Source organism: Pelophylax lessonae (genome assembly GCF_965119305.1).
Source record: "Pelophylax lessonae genome assembly, chromosome: 4".
NCBI lineage: Eukaryota > Metazoa > Chordata > Amphibia > Anura > Ranidae > Pelophylax > Pelophylax lessonae.
The window spans coordinates 282,325,270-282,345,975 of NC_138771.1; the positions used below are offsets into that span (position 1 = coordinate 282,325,270).

Below are 20,706 nucleotides of genomic sequence, written 5' to 3' on the forward strand. Positions count from 1 at the left end.
GGTTGGGATTCGAACCAGCGACCCTCTTGCTGCTAGGTGAAAGTGCAAACCACTACACCACTGTGCCGCCCATCATCTTGTGGGGTTATGGCTGCTCTGCATTCCCTAGGATTTTCCAGAAAGAAGTGTGGTATCACTTTGCCTGTGGACCCTCCAGATACCTAAAGGCTAGTACACATTATAAGAAAATTGGGCAAACATTTTCGTCCAAAGTATTTTCGTATAGTGTGTATACAACTTTCGACAATTTTCGTACGAAAATTCTCAAAGTCAAACTCCAAAATTTTTCTCGTACGGGAAAAAACGAACGGTTTTTGTTTAATGTGTTCCATGTTCGTACGATTTTTGTACAAGAAAAATCAGAAAAGAAAGACTGTGCATGATCAGAAACAATAAACCACAAAAAAAAAGCCTTTGTCGTACAAAAATTTTCTTACGAATTTTCGTTCATCGGTTCTGATTTGCTGTGAAACAACGAGGAAAATCGGACGATCGTTCACCCGGTTTTCTTATAGTGTGTACCCCACTTAAGGGGTATGGGAGGATATGGGAACTGCTACATTCAGCCTGGAGGAGGAACAGGTTTCACAGATCATAGGATGATTGGAAATTAGGTTTTCATCATCAGGGGAGTTTAGTGGACTACAGCAACACATGGATGTGTATTTTACTGGTCATTTATTTTAATTATGGACTAGACTGTACCTTTTGGTTTTATTGGTTTTTTTTTTTTTTTTATTCCTAATTAATTTCAGTTTTTTTTTTTTTATTTGTTGACAAACAGAAAATCAACTAAGGAGTAAAATTAAGCAACTGGAAAATGAAATGGAGGTATAATATATATTATATTACTTGCTTTTAAATTTCACTGCTACATATTTACTGATGTATTTTTTTATCTGTGTTTTGTTACATTTTTTTTTTTTTTTGTACTGAGGAGCACTTTATTAGAAAAGTATTTTTTGTAATACAATTATTCTAATTAGCATTTATGTCTTTAATGATGTAAAAGAGGGTTCGCTATAAATTTTCTTTTTTTTTTTTTTTTTATTTTGTCTTTCTATTGCATGAAATTGACTCCTCTATTGTTGCTTTGTGTGCCAGGTTTTTATCATTTTTTTTTAAGTTAGTGCTGTAGGGTTTCTTTGGGTTATTTTTGTTCTGAAAGGTTTACCAGTATTCCTACAAAAACCTTGTTTTTTTCTCTCCCCACCTTAACACTGAGACAGAATGAATCACATAAAGCACATGATCACCTCAATAAAGCAAGAAGTATCGTTGATTAGTTTGTTGGCAATACATTAGAACCCACCTTTGTGCCATACTGTATACAGTAAAACCTTGGATTGCGAGCATAATTCGTTCTGGAAACATGCTAATAATCCAAAGCACTCTTATATCAAAGCGAATTTCCCCATAAGAAAAAATGGAAACTCAGATGATTTGTTCCACAAGTCCTTCAGTTTATAGTCTATATACAAAGATTATAGCAATGTGATAGGTTGTGTAACCATAAAATGTCCATCCACAATATGCAGCCCCAAGGAGATTAGAAGCAAAATCTAGCAGAGCTACAGAATATAAGAGAGATGAGAGTGTAGCAATATGGTTACATTTAATGAAGGTTCAACATTTAGCAACTCACATGGTTGATGATTAAAATAGGCACACCTAAGTATGCAGGCATCCGGGGTAAAGCTGTCCACATAGACCATCTTCTGAACCACTGACTCTCACCACTGTCAGTCTGCAATCGTGACCGGGGAGAATAGCCTGCAGTAGAGTGATCTGAAAGTGAGGCTTTGAATCGCTCGTGGAGTGCAGCGGGGAAGGGATGATGAAGATGGCTGTGCAGAGGATGGTCTATGTGGACAGCTTTACCCCGGATGCCTACATTCTTAGATGTGCCTGTTTTAATCATCAACCATGTGAGTTGCTAAATATTGAACCTTCATTAAATGTAACCATATTGCTACACTTTAGAGGCTCCTCTTTTTTTTTTTTTTATACATGACGCTACTTGTATATCAAGACATCGCTTGTATATCAAGTTATATTTAAATTAATTTAAAAAATTTGCTTGTCTTGCAAAGCGCTCTTAAACCAAGTTACTCTCAAACCAAGGTTTTACTGTATTTGCTTTTTTTTTTTTTTTTTTCTGAGTGTTCTGTATCAATTCCATTATTGATGTGATCACTCTAAGCAGGGTCATACAATGAAAACTACATCCACATGTTGGAGACTGGATACATATAAAGCTCTGACAGATGTTTTAATAATATGTGTTATATATGCATTCTTGTGACACTTTTCTAAAAATCACCTAGATGTAAATAAAAATGTTTCATACTATCTGGATTACATCTGCTTTCTGTATACTTTACAGAAATCCGTTTTTAGATGTGGGATAATTCCAAAGTTCTGGTGTTTTTTTTTTTACTGTCATTATTTACTATTTGAAAATTCTGCCAAAAAATGTTATATTAAATAGAAATGAAAAGCTGTTAGACTGGCTATACATTATACAATATTCTTATTCAATTTACTTTAGATTTACCTTCAACTATGTAGTGCAAGGGCCTGCCTGATTGCATGCAAATTAAAAGTGTTTAGGTTTGACCTTATATGGTTTTGGTAAATCTAATGGAAAATTTTACAAGAAAATTGTATAATGTATGGGCAGCCTTAGTCTTTGAAAGGAGGTTTAGTTGGGTGGCAGTAAGTAACTCTTACCTGGTTTACGACCGCCCGCTGCACACGTACTGTGTCAGGCAGCCACTCCCAGGCAAATCGCCGTACATGTACAGCGCTCGCTCTTGGGAGTCTAGGGGGGCGAGCCGCACCGCTGCCTGCGTGCTCCCACCCCCCGCTCACCAGCGGGGAAGCCGATACAGCGGGCAGACGGCTCCGATTGCCGCCTGACGTCCGCGATTGTTCCCCACTGAGAGAGGACGGTCAACTGTTGTAAACACAGCCGGCCGTCCTTCTCCCTGGCATGATCATAGAGCCCATGTGATCCTGCTATATTGGATCACATGTCTCTATGGTCCTTTCAGAAGTCACGCCCTTCCACAGTTAGAATCACTCCCCTAGGCTCACATTTAACTCCTTGATCACCCACAGGGTTAACCCCTTCCCTGCCAATGAAATTATTACAGTAACAGTACATATTTATAGCACTGATTACTGTAGTAATGTCACTGGTACCCCCAAAAGTGTCAACAATGTCAGTTAGGGGTCCGATCTGTCCGCCGCAATGTCGCAGTCCCGCAAAAAATCGCAGATCGCCGCCATTACTAGTATAAACAATAAAAATGACATAAATCTTTACCGTAGTTAGTAGACGCAATAACTTTTGTGCAAAAACTAATCAAAATACACTTATTGTGATTTTTTTTTTGTTTTTACCAAAAATGTGTAGTAGAAAACAAATTGGCCTAAAATGTTAAAAAAATGTGATTTTTACATTTTTTTTTGGGAATGTCCTATAGCAGAATGTGAAAATATTGTTTTTTTTTTTCAAAATTGTCGCTCTTTTTTTGTTTATAGCGCAAAAAATAAAAATCACACAGGTGATCAAATACCACCAAAAGAAAGCTCTATTTGTGGGAAAAAAAAGTACTTCAATTTTATTTAGGTACAGCATTGCATGACCGCGCAATTGCCTGCTAAATCAGTGCCGAATCGTAAAATAGGGCCTGGTCATTAAGGGTGAAAATCCTCCGGTCTTAAAGTGGTTAACAGAATCAATTTAAAAATAAAAACAGTAGTAGTTAGGGAGTTAGGGTTAATTAATTAGAAATCAAAATTTTAGGCCAATTTGTTTTCTGCTACATGTTTTTGGTAAAAAAAAAAATCGCAATAAGCCTATTTTGATTGGTTTATGCAAAAGTTATTGCGTTTACTAACTACGGGAAAGATTTATGTAATTTTTATTGTTTTTTTTTTTTGTTGCTAGTAATGGTGGCAATTTTTAGCGGGACTGCGCCATTGCGGCGGACAGATTGGACCCCTAACTGACATTTTTGACACTTATGGGGGGACCAGTGACATTACTACAGTAATCAGTGCTAAAAATATGCACTGTTACTGTTATAATGACACTGGCAGGGAAGGGGTTAACAGTATAGGTGATCAAGGGGTTAAATGTAAGCCTAGGGGAGTGATTCTAACTGTGGGGGGGTTGGGCTTGTGAGATGATCAGAGACATGCGATCCTATGTAGCAGGATCACATAGCCTCTGTGATCATCCAAGGGAGAAGGACAGATGGCTGTGTTTACATCAGCCGTCCGTCCTTCTCTGTCAGCGGGGGGGGGGGGGAGATCGCCGGTGTCAGGCGGCAATCTGAGCTGCCGGACATGAGCGCCAGCTTCCCCGCTGACGATCGGGGGCGGGAGCGCGCTGTCGGTGGCGCACGCTCGCCCCCTAGCTCCTCCCAGGCAGATGACGTTTATTAACGTGATTCTGCCTGGGACTGTCACTTTGCCGACATAAATATACAGTGCACAGTCGGCAAGTGGTTAAAACTTGTCTACTACATCAACCATTTATTTCCATCTGTAGTTATGTATTGTGTATGCTGTCTGCTTGTTATCTTTTTTTCATCTGTTTTTGACCGGTGTGGCCTTGTATTAAATGCAGATGGCGCAGCTGTCCACTGGAACTAGGGATTCACGTTTTTTACGGGAAGAAATCCGTCAGCTTGAGGAACAGCTGGGGCAGAGGGAGCGTGAACTGAAAGACACGAGAAAAGAGCTAGAAAAAGAGAAACAAGTTAACGAAAAAGTGAGTTGCATGCATAATTCTTTCTGGCAGTAGATGTGGACTGGTAAATGTCGCTGTTATTTGGATAGCTTTGTTTGCAGTTTTAGAGCTCATCCACATAAATGCAGGTTTTAATGAAATCTGGGAGTACAGTGTGTGATCTGCATTGAAAGTAGTTCTAAGCTCAAAAGGTTTTTTTCTACCTTCATGCATTCTCTGCACTAAAGTAAAAAATATTCCAGTACCTGTCTCCACCCAACCCCCACCCTCATCGCTAAAAACTTGCATTGAGTCATCTCATTAATCCAGCTCTGTTCTGGCTACAATGCTGCTGCTCCTTTTTCCTGGTCTCACAGGAGAGCAGCGGACCATAGGCTTCTGCTGCTGTCAGTCAAACCCTGTGAGGAGGAAGTGGGAGGTAAGGTTACATAGTAGTTACATAGTTACATAGTAGTTGAGGCTGAATGAAGACAATAGTCCATCCAGTTCAACCTGTGCAGGTGTGTGTGGCTGTAATCATCTCACATAGCCCTGAATGTTCTAATCCCCGAGATGTACGTCCAATAGACACACACAACGAGGTTGAGCCTCGTTACATAGTTACATAGTAGGTGAGGTTGAATAAAGACAATAGTCCATCCAGTTCAACCTGTGTAGGTGTGTGTGGCTGTAATAATCTCACATAGCCCTTAATGTTCTGATCCTTGAGATGTAAGTCTAAGAGTCTTTTGAAAGCCACCATACTACCTGCAGAAACCACCTCTTGTGGTAGAGAATTCCACAATCTTGTAGCCCTAACAGTAAAGTTGTGTGTGTCTATTGATGCAAACAGCCCAGCTTAGGAGTACACCTGCACAGGTGCCTCCTTACAGGATTTGACTGACGCCGTCAAGTCAGTAATAACCTTTACAATTTCTTTCATGACTGTGGGATCTGAATGGCTGACCCTTACTTTTTGAAATAAATTCCCACATATCGCCCCTGAATCCTCTAAATATGGTTTCTACTTTCTTGATTAAAGTGGAGACAACTCTACAGCACTTTCTGCATTTGTTTTACTTTGGCTCACACTGTATTTTTCATGCAGAATCATTTGTGCTGCACTGAGGTGCTAAAAGCATACAGCATGACTTGATTTGCATGCATACATGCATCATTTTTTGAGGTTCATTTTTAGCCTATTAGAGTACTCCAGGCATTCTTGTCACGTAGCACCATTCATTATTCCCGTGTTAAGATGAGTTGAGTTAAAAAAATATATACCACCCCACCCTGAGCACTGTACACTGAGCTGCTGTCCATGCTCACAGGAGCTTCCTCCTAAAATTACTTTGATTCATATTGGAAAGTAAAAAAAATCCATGCTTACACCTTTTAGTTATTTGTTAAAATGGTTGTAAGCTCTTACATATACCCATTGAAGAGACTGGCCTCAGGTTATACACAGAGATTAAACAAATCCTCCTACGTAAGTTGTACCTGTCTATCTGCAGTTTTCTCTTCTCTACAGCCATTCAAAGTGCTGAATTTTTAATTTTGTCTGAGATTCCAGAAAAAAGGGGGGTGGAGAGCTGAAGTTACACTCTGCAGAGCTCAGTGAGGAGAGCTCTGAGAGCTGATTGGGGGAAGGGACGCCCCCCCCCCCCTTTCACACAGCACACAGGATTAGAACTGAGGCTGTCAATCAGCTGGAGATACCTCCCCATGTCACCATTTTTCTCTTGGTGTCAGGAAACAAGTGATTCATGCTGATAGCAGAGGAACAAAGCTGCAGACAAAAATAACACTTAGTGCTCCTAATTGAGACAAGTACACACTATAAAAAGTTTGCTTTGCTTGATTCATACTTCATGTCTGAGGTTTACAACCACTTTAAGGTGCAAAGAGATCTGACCTAGAACAGCCAATCAGGAATCGTCAAAACAAAATCCAATTTTCCATTGGTTACTGTACATTATGGATGTTTTTAGAAAGCTGTGAAAAAAACCCTCAACTATTCTTTATTCTAGAAAATTTAAGAAATGACTTGTGATGTATTTCTCAGGATAGTCAATGTTCTAACTATGTTCAAAAAATTACAGTTGACAAATGGCAAATAAATTCTACTTGAATATTTTGAGCTAGAAAAGACTAAGATTCTCCAGAAAATATAACAATTTTGAAGTTTTTAGAAACCATGTTCCTCGCCCAGTAAAAACCATGGGTATCCTCCCAGTCGGGCTAGCAGGGGACGTCAGAGGTGCATAATCAATAGTTCTATTCAACCTGTCCCAGACATTCAAGGACAGGGGAGAAGTCCAATCTGAGAGACCTCTAAATGTGGATGGTATCCATGGTGCCCCTGTCAAGTTCCTGCCCGCCATTGATTTCTCTAGAGGAACCCACAATTTGGATGACATATCATGGCACCAATTTAAAATACATACTGACAGGACTCTTTTCCAATTCACACTGAATCTGCACTCCGGCTGCACCGGACATATTTAAACAGGCGCAATAGAAAGCAATATTCTTTCACATGTCATGCGAATTGGATGCCGTTCACAATCCAGCCTAAAGATTATCTTACATACAGCCCTTTTGATAGTTGAACACATTTTGAAAATGGGGAAAAGCATGCATAATCGTGCCATGGTACAACAGTGTGACTGATAGCTGATTGACATCCAGATTACAGCGTTGCTATGATCGGCACTATTTACACTGTGGCTGACCTGATTTGTAACTTCAACACATTGGCAATAAAGAAAATACGCACTCACCCAGAAATTTCCCAAGCTGAAAAAATCTTTTAGTGCAATAAAAAACATATGTGACAGCTGGATGCACTCATTTTTGCTTCTTTGGAAAGCCCTTACTCACCATGAACATCAGGCTTGTGAATAATACTATAATGGGTCCAGGATTGTCATCAGTGACTTTGAATGTGTCACACAATTCGATTATATACAGTACAGTGTGCTATCAAAATGATGACTTTTTTTTTTTATTAAGTACAGTAATTGTTTTGTAATCTTGGTAATTGCTAGCACATTTTGGGAAGGTCTTGTTATATAATAGTTTGAAAACACATGTTTCTAAGGTTCCAAAGTTTTATTATCCCGTGCAGCATCAAAGAAATTCTCAGAATATTCTCTAATAACATAGAGAAGTGCAATTCGTTATATAATAAAATGATTTTCTTTGCTGATGCATTTCTTCAAAACTATAAAATTCATTTTCACTTCAACTAGTGTAATTAACGTAAATCTCTTGTTATACTTTCTTTTTAAAGTTTAAGGCATGCTTAGTGTTGTAAGCGTGTCTTCCCATGAAAAGTACTATAGCACAGTGGTCCTCAACCCTGGTCCCCACTGCCCACTAACAGGCCAGGTTTGCAAGATAACCGAAATACATCCCAGGTGATATAATTTGCTGCTCAGTGATTGCAGTACTCTAGTCTGCATCTCCCCAAGGTAATACTTAAAATCTGGCCTGTTAGTGGGCCCCGAGGACCGGAGTTGAGAACCACTGCTATAGCAGATCAATTAAGCTTACAGGAGGTAGAGAGCTGGGCAAATAGTAGGCATGGCACTAGTGCAAATTCTGAAGAACTACAGGCTCTGAAAAGTGTAAGGCCGGCCATAGACAGAGGGATTTTTCTTTCTTGCAACCTTGTGGAGCCCTTGGGGTTGATTTGCTAAAGGCAAATTAACAGTGCACTTTGCAAAGTGCAGTTGCACTCTGCAAGTGCAGTTGCTCCAGAGTTTAGTAAATGAGGCAAAGCTTCAGTTTCCAAAGAATTCCCAATCACGTGCAAGGAAAAAAAAAAAAAAAAAAAACAGCATTTATGCTTGCAAGTGATTGGATGATGGAAGTCGGCAGATCTTCTGCTTATTTACTAAGCTCTGGAGAAACTGCTTTTGCAGAGTGAAACTGCACTTTGCAAAGTGCACAGTCTATTTGCCTTTAATACATCAACCCCAATGTGTTCACAGTGATTGTTGCTAGCAGCTATAACAGCCACTAGCAATATTCCCATGTAAAATTGTACCCAAGTTGATTGATCAAGTTGGGTACATTCAGTCTGCCCATACATGGTTTGAATTTCGGACAGTTCCTGCTGAATTGCTTTGAGACTATATAGTACAGCAGGGGTGGGTGGATTACAAGTGTGTCACTTTTATATCTCTTTTTACCGGTAAAACAGTTACTGTATATTTGTTTAAGCTGTTTGGTCCATATGCTGTTTTAGAAGGCAAAAAGGTTAGCAGAATAGACAGTGGTTTATTCCTTTGTATGTAACTGGGTGGCAAATTTGTAAAAAAATAAATAAGAAGATACCTAAGGCTGTTAAGATGCTCTCTTTTTATGAGTTGCTATAAGGGATTTTATAACAGTTTGGAGAAAAAGCATTCCCATAGTAAACAGGTACTGTTTCTATATATTCCTAAACATTTCTTCTTTTTTTTTTTTCTTTTTCATTGTTACTGTACATTTACGTACATAATTTCAGCTGGCTCTCCGAAATGAAGAAACCGATAATGAAAACAGCAAATTAAGAAGAGAGGTTGGTACCTGCTAAAGCTGAACTTCATTTGACTTTTTAAAATGCAGGGCAATATAAGCAAATATTGTGTTACAGAGGATTGGAATGATGAATTAATGGTATACAAAGCTTTTTTTATTAGGTTTTATATGAGATCTTATTTATAAGAAGTGAATTCTGATTATTAATTTGCTGATCGTTTCGTATTACAGATAAGGTTATTTAGTTAGAGAAAAATCAGTTGAAATAGAATTTTTTAAGAAAAACAAAAATCTGGTATCCACTATGTTCTGAGTATCCAGCAAGATGTCCTAATTGTGTCTGTGAGAAAGAATTTTAGAAACTGCTGTATCTATAGAATGCTATGTTTATGCACAATGAAGGCACCACATTTGCCACTACAGTGGCTCTTTTAAAGTGTAATTTGAATGCAAAGTTAAGAGCCGGTTCACACTGAGGCGACACGACTCCATACTACTTCAGGGGGCGACTTGTGCATTACCATAATGGAAGTCTATGCAAGTTGCTCCGAAGTCGCCCCGAAGTAGTACAGGACCCTTTTTCTAAGTCAGAGCGACTTGTGTCGCTCCTATTAGAACGGGTCCTGTAGCGGTCAATGGACCGCGAGGGAGCGCGACTTGTCAGGCTGACAAGTCGCCTGACAAGTCGCGCTAGTGTGAACCGACTCTAAAGGTTAGTAACTAATGACATTTACAAACGTACTCCTCTGCCTGTTTGGATATTTAATGAACCACTGTTTGCCCATTAGATTAGATTTAGACCCGGTTCACACTCATGCGAGTGCCGGGTTCGCATGTAATGTCGGAGCGCACTGCTCCGACATTACATGCGATCAGCTGTGCGGTGCGAGTTTAGCCATACAGTTTGTATGGCTAAATTCGCATCGCACCCGGTGCAAACACGCACAGGAGGCATTTTTGCAGCCGCATCAGGATCGGATCGCACAGCGGTTCACACTTGTGCGATCCCATCCTGTGCGAACTGCACGATCGCACTGCGATATGCGATCAAACTGGGGGTGTCGTTAAGATTACATTGACACCCCCAGCGTATCGCATATGGCAGTGTGAACTGCCGGGGGTGCGTGTGCGATGCGGGAAAAGGCTGCGAATTCGCAGCCTTCCCGCATCGCAATAGTGTGACCCGAGCCTAAGACCCGCTTTTCTTTTTTTGTACCTATTGTACTTGATTTTCTTTTCTCTTTATTCTTGTATTCTTTTTTTACTTTGGCTAACTATAAATCTGTTACTTTCCTTTTCACATTACTTTATTTTTGGAGAAAAAACTACTTAAGAAGAAGGTGAGGTATTAGGCAGTTGTGTCAAGTACTAGCACTAAGCCTGGTGGCAAATTAGATTAGGAATACATTTTTTTTTTATCTTTGACAATAACCCATGAATTCTGATGAACAGAATGAACAGCTACGACAAGATGTTATAGACTGCCAAAGACAGATTGACTCTCAGAGGGAATCTCTTATGTCCCGTGGAGAGGGGCAAGACTACAAAACTCTCATCTCAAAGAAGAACATGGAGCTGGTACAATACCTTGGTGAGATACAGGTGAGCCAACCTTGGTCTTCTGTTACCACATTGACTGTAACTTCCCTCTACATCAAGAATTGTACTGATGCCTCGTACACACGCAACGATTATGGGCCGACCGATTGTCCGACATTTGTCCAGAGTTGTGTTTTGTTGGTTGGAATGTGCCTAGACTGCACACAAATTTTTTTCGGTCAACAAAAATCTACTTCAGAAGTGATGTCATGTGATGGTTTACTTTCCGTGTGTTTTTTCTTCTCTGAGCATGCCCAGTCTTGCTCATCAGATTTTTGTCTGCCGAAATCTGTACTGACTGACGGAAAATCGGCCGTTGTGTTGACGGCCAACAAAAATTTTATAGCCTGCACACCACATTTTTTTCGGCCGAAAAGTCGGAGTCGGTTGTCGGAAGCATCATACTAACAAGCCGAAAAACGGCCGATCGGACGTTGGCCGAAAATTCCCGGCCAATAATCGATACGTGTGTACGGGGCATAACATGTTAGACCATTCAGTGATCCAGAATATTAAACTGGACAAGCCGTTCTATTAGTGATCGTATCTAGGTGTGATATTTGAATAGCACTTGTCTTTCACACATCAGAGCTTGACTGAGGCCAATGAGAGACTGGAAAGCCAAAACCAGGAAATGACAAAACACATGGAAGAATCTGTACACGAAATGGAGAAAATGACTGATGAATACAGCAAAATGAAACTCATGGTACAACATACTGACAGTGCTATGGACCAGCTGAGGAAAGAGAAGGAACAATACAGGCTCCAGGTCAGTCACAATACGTTTTCATAAGTAAAATGTACTGATTAATGCCTTAACACTGGTGTTTTACACTTTTCCACCCAGACACTGGGTTAATATAACCTTGCTGCTAGCAGTGATACATGGTAAAACTAAAATAACTGGTATTTGCCTTGTTGCAACTTTTATCTTTTGCATCGTTAGGGGCAAATGTATGGTTATCCCTGGATGGGTTATATTTCAAGTATATTTATACTCACTATATGGCATCTGTTACACTTGATCCTGCAGGTTCTAGAGCTAACAGAACAACTGAGGGCAAAGAACGAGGAAGATGATCCGGTTATGATAGCAGTTAATACAAAAGTAGAAGAATGGAAAGTAAGCTATCTGTTAATTTGGAGAACAATATGATCAGGTAAGGTATGTTTTGCCATCAGAATATTAACAAAATCCTTCTTTTAGAGAATATTGGCATCTAAAGATGAAGAAATTATGGCTTGCCAACAAATGGTTCACAACTTGAGAGAAAAATTGAAGGTTGCTCAGATGGATGCAGACAAGAGCAGTGTTTTTGCTCTTCAACAGGTACCCTTAAAAATACTTAAACTGGCTAGGATAATACAGCTATTTACATCCACTGTTTTTTTTTCTTCTTCATTGTATTATTTTGCCTGTATAACAGGGTGTGCAGGAGCGGGATAACCACATTAAGATGCTTACTGATCAGTTGGAGCAGCATACAAAGGAGATGGAATCTCATTCCCTACACATTGAAAATTTGAAGCAACAGTTAAAGATAAATAAAGGTAAGTTTAAAAAAATATTTTTACCTTTTTATAATTATTATTTATACTTGGAGACTGCATTACACTCTAGTTTGTTTGCCATTCCCCTATGTCAGGGTTCTAATTTTTAGCTTTTTCACAAGGCTTTGGCAACAAAACCTGTGCTTATGGCTTACAGGCTCTCCTATCATGGCAAGAAAGGATGCATTCCTGGATGGCACTGTTGAAACACCTCTAGGAAAATGTATTTAAATTGATTTCCATTATATGTGTCGGATAGCTAAATCATAAGAACTCCTTCTAAAATGCATAAGGTTTTAGCTGTCCAACACTCCCAATGATCTTTTGCCACCTGGCACATGTAGATTATTATTGTGTTTTTTATTTCCTATTGTACATCACTGGACACAGGGCTTCTTCATATTCATTATGATAGTGTTATGCTACCACCTTCAGGTAATTAGACAGGCAAAAACAGGCAGTCATTTCCTCCCAGGCCTAACCCCTCCCAGCTAAGCGCAGCGTCACCTATTTGCTAGAGGAATGGTACCCAGACCTCGCAATAGACATGTGGGGATAGTCTGCAATGTTGCTGTTTAGCAATTTTCTGTTGTCTGGTGGACTGGCGGAGTGCTCTACAGGTTCAGAGGGTGGTGGGTGGTCATTCAATAGTTCTCTCATTTGGGCATTTTAGCTGCACGCAGAATCCTTTGGTTGAGGTATTGGTCAGTGGAGCTGCCTTGTAAGAAGCCGGTTGAATGCCTAAAATTTCAAGAGCAAACGTTTGTTTAGCCCTGCCTTGGATGATGACATCCAAATAAACTAACTGTGGGGAAGAGTACCCTGTTACTGTTCAAAATAAGCAAAGCATTCCTTTCATCTGTCCCAGGCCTAAGCTTAAAGTGTTTGTTAGCCCAACATTTCATATTCCTGATATGTGCCTACTTTACCATGTGCTTGTATGAGAAAGTATCTTGTTCTCTTTGTATTGTTTCCTTTGTGTGAAATCCCTGGTGTTCCTGCCAGTCCCTCTGCTTTCCTGTTAGAAACTGACCACACTTAGAAGGACAACACAATGTGGTCAGTTCTCTAGCTATGCTGGGAACTCAGCCTGCTCTCCTCCAATGATCAGACTTGTCCTGACACACACCCCCTCCTGCACAGCCTTTTACTGGGAAGTATGCTGTTGCTTCTCATCCCCCCAGCTCTTATGAAGCTGAGAACAGAAGGAGTGTGATCACTTATAAAAAAGGTATTTATAATGTTTTTATTTTTTTTATATTTATACACAAGTGTTTTGCCTTTTGTTACTATTTTGAACTGAAGGGGTAATTTACAAGGTGATCGTTTACAAACACTTTAAGTCCAGAAACCCATTCTGCAAGAAGCCGTAGACTTTAAAACCCAAAGTTATGGGGATAAGTCACTCCAATAAAGGGGCACCCCTATTCATTCATTTGGGGGTACAATTTCTTAGCCTTCGTGAATGTTTGGACTAGGGAGATTGCAGACAAATGGGTCTGCTGCATAGTGACTGGAGGCTACAAGCTGGAATTACTAAGCCTTCCTCTTCCACACTTCCTGCTCTCAAATGTTTCCTTGATTCTACGAAGAGCAATCCTTTTTATCAGGCTTTTCACACAGGGAGTGATTGCTTCAGTTCCAGTTTGAAGTTTCTATTTGAACCTCTTCATGATGCCCCAGCCAACTGGCGATGTTCTTCCAATCTGCCATCATATCTAAGTATTGGTAAACTCATTGGCTTCTGCTTCTGTCAATCAAATTTAGTGTTGAGGGAGCGGAGGCATGGCCGAGCTGCACTGTGTGTTTCTGCAGATGCACACAGTGAGGCTCAGGAGTGAGCCTGCACAAGTACCGCCCTCAGCAAGCGACTTGTTGGGGATGTTAGGGCAGGAGGAGCCAGAAGGGCTGGTGGAGGACCCCAGAAAAGGTGGATCAGGGCTTCTCTGTGAAAACCATTGCACAAAGCAGATAAGTATAAGATGTTAGTTATTTAAATCAGGGGTATCCAACCTTTTGACCTTCCAATGGAAGAAGAGAAATTGCCTTGGGTCACACATAAAATACACTAACAATAAGGATAGCTGATGAGCAGTTCCTTATGTGGCTTTCAGCAGGTAGGTATGTCGCCCACAGCTGCACCGATTTTCAGCTCTCTACACAGCCACCGATTACCTGCTGTGATCGCTACTGGACGCAGACAAAGTGGACAAACTGTCATTATGGTAAACGTGGCCAGCAGCCGCACCTATCTGCTGAGAACTGCAGGAGGAACTGCCCCTAAAATTTGCACTGGCCCCAATCGCTGGTCTGAATGTAGCCTATGTATGTGCTGTGTGGGGGCACAATTGAAATTCAAGGGGGGCGCATTCACTGATAGCGGTGCTATTGCAAATAGGGCAGCCCTGGCATCCCTCCAGGTGTGCATTTGCCTGGCTTGTCAATGTAGGTATGTTTACACGACATCCCTACCGATATGCATGGGTCAGTCTTGTCTGTGTCGGCTGCAGTGGCTTCTATGCTTGCACGTCATTCCCAGGGTCTCTCCAGATGGGCCCGGGCCGCATGCTAAACTCTCTGGGGCCGTAGGTTGGATACACTGGGTTTAAATAAAATAAACCCCAAGACTTTGTTATTAATTTAATACCATTATAATGCATTCCTTTGTACAGGGTGTCATATACATTGTTCCACCAATCCAGATTCCTTTGACTCCATGGGACCTCAATTTGGTACTTTCTGGGTTACATAAGTCTCCATTTGAGCCTGCATTCTCTTGGTGCTTTTGACAAGGAAGGTCGTCTTTTTCGGTTGCTAATACTTCGGCTCACAGGGTTTTGGAGTTGGTGGCTCTTGACTGTAAGGAACCTTTCCTGGTTGCTCATCAAGACAAAGTGGTCTTATGACCTTGGTCATCCTTTTTGCCTATGGTGGCTTCTTTGTTCCATATCAGTCGGGATATTATGTTGCCCTCCTTCCAACCTAAACCTGAAATGGTGGAAGACAGGATTTTACACACCCTGGATGTGGTTCATGTGGTAAAAGTTACTTAAGATCAATGGCGTTGATTTGGCAATCTGATTTTCTTTTTGTCCTTGGCGGACCAGGGAAGGGTCAAGCGGGTTTAAAATCTACCATTTTGTAATAGATCTGTTGGCTTATTTCTTAGGCTTACAGCCTTAAAGGAGTGTTGCTGCTTACTGGGCTATTCAACATCTAGGGTCTTCAGTTCATACCTTTACAAAGTTCAGGATCAGGTAGATGTTTGGGCCTCTGTGAATGCAACCTTTGAGCAGAGGGTTTTGCAGGCCACTGTGTGAAGGTCTAACCTATTTTGATTTTGTTTTGGGGCCTGTTGCCTTGCTGCTGCTTTGCCCTCCCGTCATATTAAGTGCTTTGGGACATCCCTATACTAATAGATGTGTAGATGTCCTGTGATGTACTATAGAGAAAGTTCGATTTTTGGCTTACCTGTAAAATCCTTTACTGGAAGTAAATCCCAGGACTCTGGGATCCCACTCTTCTTACTATGTAGTTCATGGCTTGCTACAAAACGCATGCTGTACCTATTTGGGAGGGGTTAATGCCTGGGAGTAGATTGCTGCCTTTTTTTGCCAGTGTCAAATCACCTAAAGGTGACAGCATAACCCTATCGTTCTGGATATGAAGATTCCCTGTTTCCTGTGGTATAGTCAAAAAAGGATTTTACCGGTAAACCAAGATACCATTTTTTTCTATGGTGTTTCTTGGTGCAAGGGCCATATTGCCTAAAAGCACTGGATACTCATGAGCCTTAAACATTATGCTTGCCCATGGTAAGACAAGCAATGTAAACTTCATCTTCTCAAATATATGGTAGACAATTATATTAAGGGCCTTTGTCAGCTGGCTTTTGGTTGCTTCAAACATGGGTTTCATTCTCATTCAAGTCTATAGGAATGCACAGCTTTCTTAAAGCATGACCGAAGGAGGCCACCTGAAAGTTAAAAGCACTCGTCAATGGATTTGGAAGTCAAAAGCAGCTCAAATAGATGCTGTTGATGCAAACCCAAAGACTACACAGGCCCTTAAAGAGTTGGAACTCCTGGAAACAAATAAAATAATTTATCGGGCTGTTCATTTTAACTACACATTTTGCAGCTGTGCTAATTGAAGGTCCACTCTTGTTCCCTTAAAGCGGTTGTATCCTCATAAACAAAAAAAAAAAAAAACAAACCCCGCAGGAGAAAGGCATAATGAGCTAGTATGCATCGCATACTAGCTCATTATGAAATACTTACCTTAAAACGAAGCCCCGACACAGTCGCCCGGACAGCGCTGAGGGAGCTGTCATGTTCCCTCGATGTCTCTTCTGGGTTCGGCGGCCACAATGACCTCACTCCTGCGCATGCACGCGGGAGTTTACTTTACAGCAAGCAGCCGGCAAAGAGCTCTAAAGGTCCGCCGGACCTTCAGAGCGCATGTGCCGCTGGTGTCAGTGGCTGCATGCAGGACGAATATCTCCTAAGCCCTGCAGGTTTAGGAGATATTCATTTTACCTACAGGTAAGCCTTATCATAGGCTTACCTGTAGGTAAAAGTTTACTGGCGGAGTATACTACCGCTTTAAAACATAGTTTTTAATAATAAATTCCAGTCAGGTAAGTACAGCTTTTAGTGCTAAGGGCCAATTCACACTGACTTGTGCTAAAATGTATGGAAAATGCATTTACATTTCCATCCATTTTAGTTGCAATTTAATGCACGTTGACGTCCGCTAACATACATTTTGATGTCCGTTGACCTACATTTTGACATTGTTGACATGCATGCACAACGTAATGGTGTGAATAGAACACTTTGGAATTGTTTGTTGGAATTGGATTGTTTTTCAGATGTCCTTCCATTGATATGCGTTTCACAGCTGCGCTAAAATGCAGATCAACGCACTGGTGTGGATTGGCCCTTATGTATAGGCATGCAGTTGCATGTCACAATACTAATGATGCAGCCTTCTTGTTCACTCGAGTATAGAGCCAAGGAACACCTATTCTGCAGCTTAAGATTGAGGGGTAATTTGGAAAATATACTAGAAACTGATAGGATTGAGATTTTAGGGCAGCCAAATGCAAACAAAAAAGTCAGTGTGCAAATAGGAGTCTCTTAGCAAAGTGAGTGTCCTCTGTTTATAAAAGCAAGGGTTTTTTGGTTGACAGGAAGGAATCTTTAAGGGCTCATGCACACTGCAGTTAAAAGAAAAAGCTGCTTTTACAAACATTTGAGCTTTTATTTCAGCTTGAAGAAGCTTGTGCTTTTTGGGCTTTTTTGCATGTTTTTATTGAGCTTATTTGAGCTTCTTTGAGTTTTTTTTGTGTGTTTTCGAGCTTCGTCGAGTTCTTTCATGCTTTTTTTCACCCTTTTTGGCAAGTTTGGTAGAGTTTTTTTTTCTGCCTGTAAGAGCATATGCCTGTAAACTCCTGAAAAAGCCATAGTGTGCATAGACACATTGGCTAACCTGGAAGGGGGTTTCATAAGGCTCAAAAGCCTGTAGGAGCTGCTTCTTTGAGCTTCTTTGAACGGCATATGCATGAGCTCTAAGGGTGCATAAGCAAAGCATTATTTATTTATTTTTTTTACTTAGTTCAATATTTCATTACTCTGCCTAACAATAGCAATTCAGAAAAAGTAGAATTGTTTTTTTTTAATTGTTAAAGTTGCTCTTCTCACTTCAGGTGATCATCAGCATTATCAGTCTGGGGAATTTCAAGCAAAACTACAGCTCATGGATCAAAAACTTAGAGAAGCAGAACGTGTTGCAGAATTGGCAGAAAATGATGCCCGGCAAAAAGACAAAGATCTGGTTGATGCCCTGAACCGGATGAGAGACTATGAAGCGGTATAACATTTTAAGCAGTTTCTCTTTTATATTTAAGTGTTTTGGCAAAAAATGAACAGTAGCCAATAATTGTGTGTAAAGGCAGGCTTTCAATCCTGATGAATCCAAGCTGCTTTATTTAATACATATGTTTCGCACACGTTTTTTTTAATGTTTTTTTTTCTTTCCTAAAGAACTTTCCAGGCAGATGGGGTTCTATGCATGTAAAACCACATGTATTTGTGTTTTTCATTTGCATTCATCTGTGTAGAAATTTTTTTTGGCAAAATGTAGAATAGTTGCTGCCTAAAATGAGCGTAGATGTGAACTTTACAATTAATTGTAAAGCACAGATCTCATTATGCATGCTATGTGCAGTTTTAACCCCTTTGCGCCTAAGGGTAAATATAGGGCAAATCTAAATGCCTAAGCACAATTTTTAAACGTTGACATGTGTTAGTAAAACTACACATATCATCACAACTACTTTGCACCCTATTGAATTATTATGCATTTTTGTAGGACAAAGTGGGCTTTCATTTGGTGGTGAATTGTAATGGATTTTTTTTATTTGTTTTTTTTATTAAAAGAAAATTGGCCCAAAATAGTAAAAAAAAACATTTTTTTTTTTAAATTTTGCTGCATTTCCTGCTACTACCATAAAGAACAACCCAAATTAAATTCTTCTGCTCCTGACAAACACAGCGATACCACATATGTGTATGTTAGTTGTTGTTTGTACCTGTATTACAGCCCAAAACCATAGTGCCCATTTTGCTTCTTTTTTTTCTTTATCCTACCTAAAACACGACACTGACACTGATACTAAAAAAAAAAAAATACTGTCAAAAAAATTTACTGACCTTGACCTTCACCCAGACCTCAACCCAAACACTAACCCTGGCACTGACCTAGGAGAGAGAGAGAAACAATGAATCTCTCTCCTTCATTCACAGAGACAGAAAACATGGGAGCGGGCTTCACAGTGACTGATCACAACGACCAGGTGACCCAGAATCCGGAGTTCCGGGACCCGATCGTTAAAACAGGGCTCGGGTTTCTCCATGAGACCCTGGTCTCTGTGTTGTGTGGCCACTCCCAGTACAAGGGAGATATGCAAATATGCGGCCCCGTGGAAAAAAGGCCCAGTCCAGTGGGGCCGCATATTTGCGTACGGTTGGCCTGAAGGGATTAAATTAATTTAACTTTACCACAAAATAGGCAAACAGTGAAATGTTAAAGTTGTACTAAGACCAAAAAAAAACCACAATTGACTTACCATGGCTTATTCTACATTGTCTTTGTGTGAAGATGGCCATCTTGGTAGAGCAATAGGACTTTTCTACCTCATGTCAGAGCTGCCCCCTGAAGACTAGTGATCTGATGACTAGTGGGATACAATTCAAAATAAAAAGTAGGAGAGGTACAGAAATTGTAGATCCACAGAGTTAAAAGGGAAGCATGACCAAAGCTTTTTTTTTTTTTTTTGGCCATACTTCCCTTTTGGGTTACAGAAGTACAATAAGTGTGGAGCTCCTATGACCCAGAGTGATCTGAAATACAAAAATGCAGATGCAAGGTATACAATACTAGCTATAAACAAAATGCAGAAGTCATGAAACAAAAGTTAATCATTTAGGATAAGCAGATACGAGGCAGGACAAGGCTAAGATTTTGGATAGCAGGCTGACATTGAGGTCAGGGCAAGCACAGAATGTAGACCAGATGCTGAAATATTTGGCTGAGAAACAAATGGGAATATAATGTTTGCCCCCAGCCAAATTCAGGTGGATCATTTTACTAAAACCAGAAGTATAGGGAGACATCTGCTGGTGTCCAGTGGAAGCAAATGCCGACAGATTTCAAAACACAGTACAGCCAGCAGGTAGAACGGGGACAGAAGGTTCCTGACATAAATGAATATCTTTTTGCAGTTATTTTCTAAACTGTGATGAGAAAAGCAGTGCCTAGTTGTTCATGTGTTTAGTATCCAATATCTCTACCTCTTGTCTAATAAACATGAAATAAATATAGAAGCATTTTGGAAGTTTGTAAGCAATATAGCAATAAAAATGAGATGGGACATTTGTGTAGTAACTTGAAGTGGACATTCACCCTTTGAGTCAGTTCACACTATGGCGACACAACTTCGGGGGCGACTAGTGAAGTCACCGTGCACCGCGACTTTGGCGCGACTTGCACGGACTTCACATAATGGAAGTCGCTCCGACTTCGGGCAACAGTAGTGCAGGAACTATTTTCTAAGTCGGAGCGACTTGAGTCGCTCCTATTAGAACGGTTCCAATTGCACTGAATGGACCGCGACTTGTCAGGCGGCCAAGTCGCCTGACAAGTCGCGGTAGTGTGAACCGGGACTAAAGGTCATGTCATGCTGTGCTGCCTCCTCTCCCCCTCACTCTATTAAT

General features: G+C 40.5%; 1 protein-coding gene across 1 annotated transcript in view; it reads left to right on the forward strand.

The window, feature by feature from the left end:
* Positions 1 to 20,706, forward strand: part of CEP290 (centrosomal protein 290) — a 255,158-nt gene that overhangs the window by 26,658 nt on the left and 207,794 nt on the right. Inside the window, exons 5-13 of the mRNA XM_082255322.1 lie at positions 785 to 831; positions 4,643 to 4,786; positions 9,261 to 9,314; positions 10,727 to 10,876; positions 11,463 to 11,645; positions 11,910 to 11,999; positions 12,084 to 12,206; positions 12,304 to 12,427; positions 18,138 to 18,301. Of these exons, the coding sequence (XP_082111448.1) occupies positions 785 to 831; positions 4,643 to 4,786; positions 9,261 to 9,314; positions 10,727 to 10,876; positions 11,463 to 11,645; positions 11,910 to 11,999; positions 12,084 to 12,206; positions 12,304 to 12,427; positions 18,138 to 18,301 (1,079 nt within the window). The remainder of the gene's footprint in view (positions 1 to 784; positions 832 to 4,642; positions 4,787 to 9,260; positions 9,315 to 10,726; positions 10,877 to 11,462; positions 11,646 to 11,909; positions 12,000 to 12,083; positions 12,207 to 12,303; positions 12,428 to 18,137; positions 18,302 to 20,706) is intronic.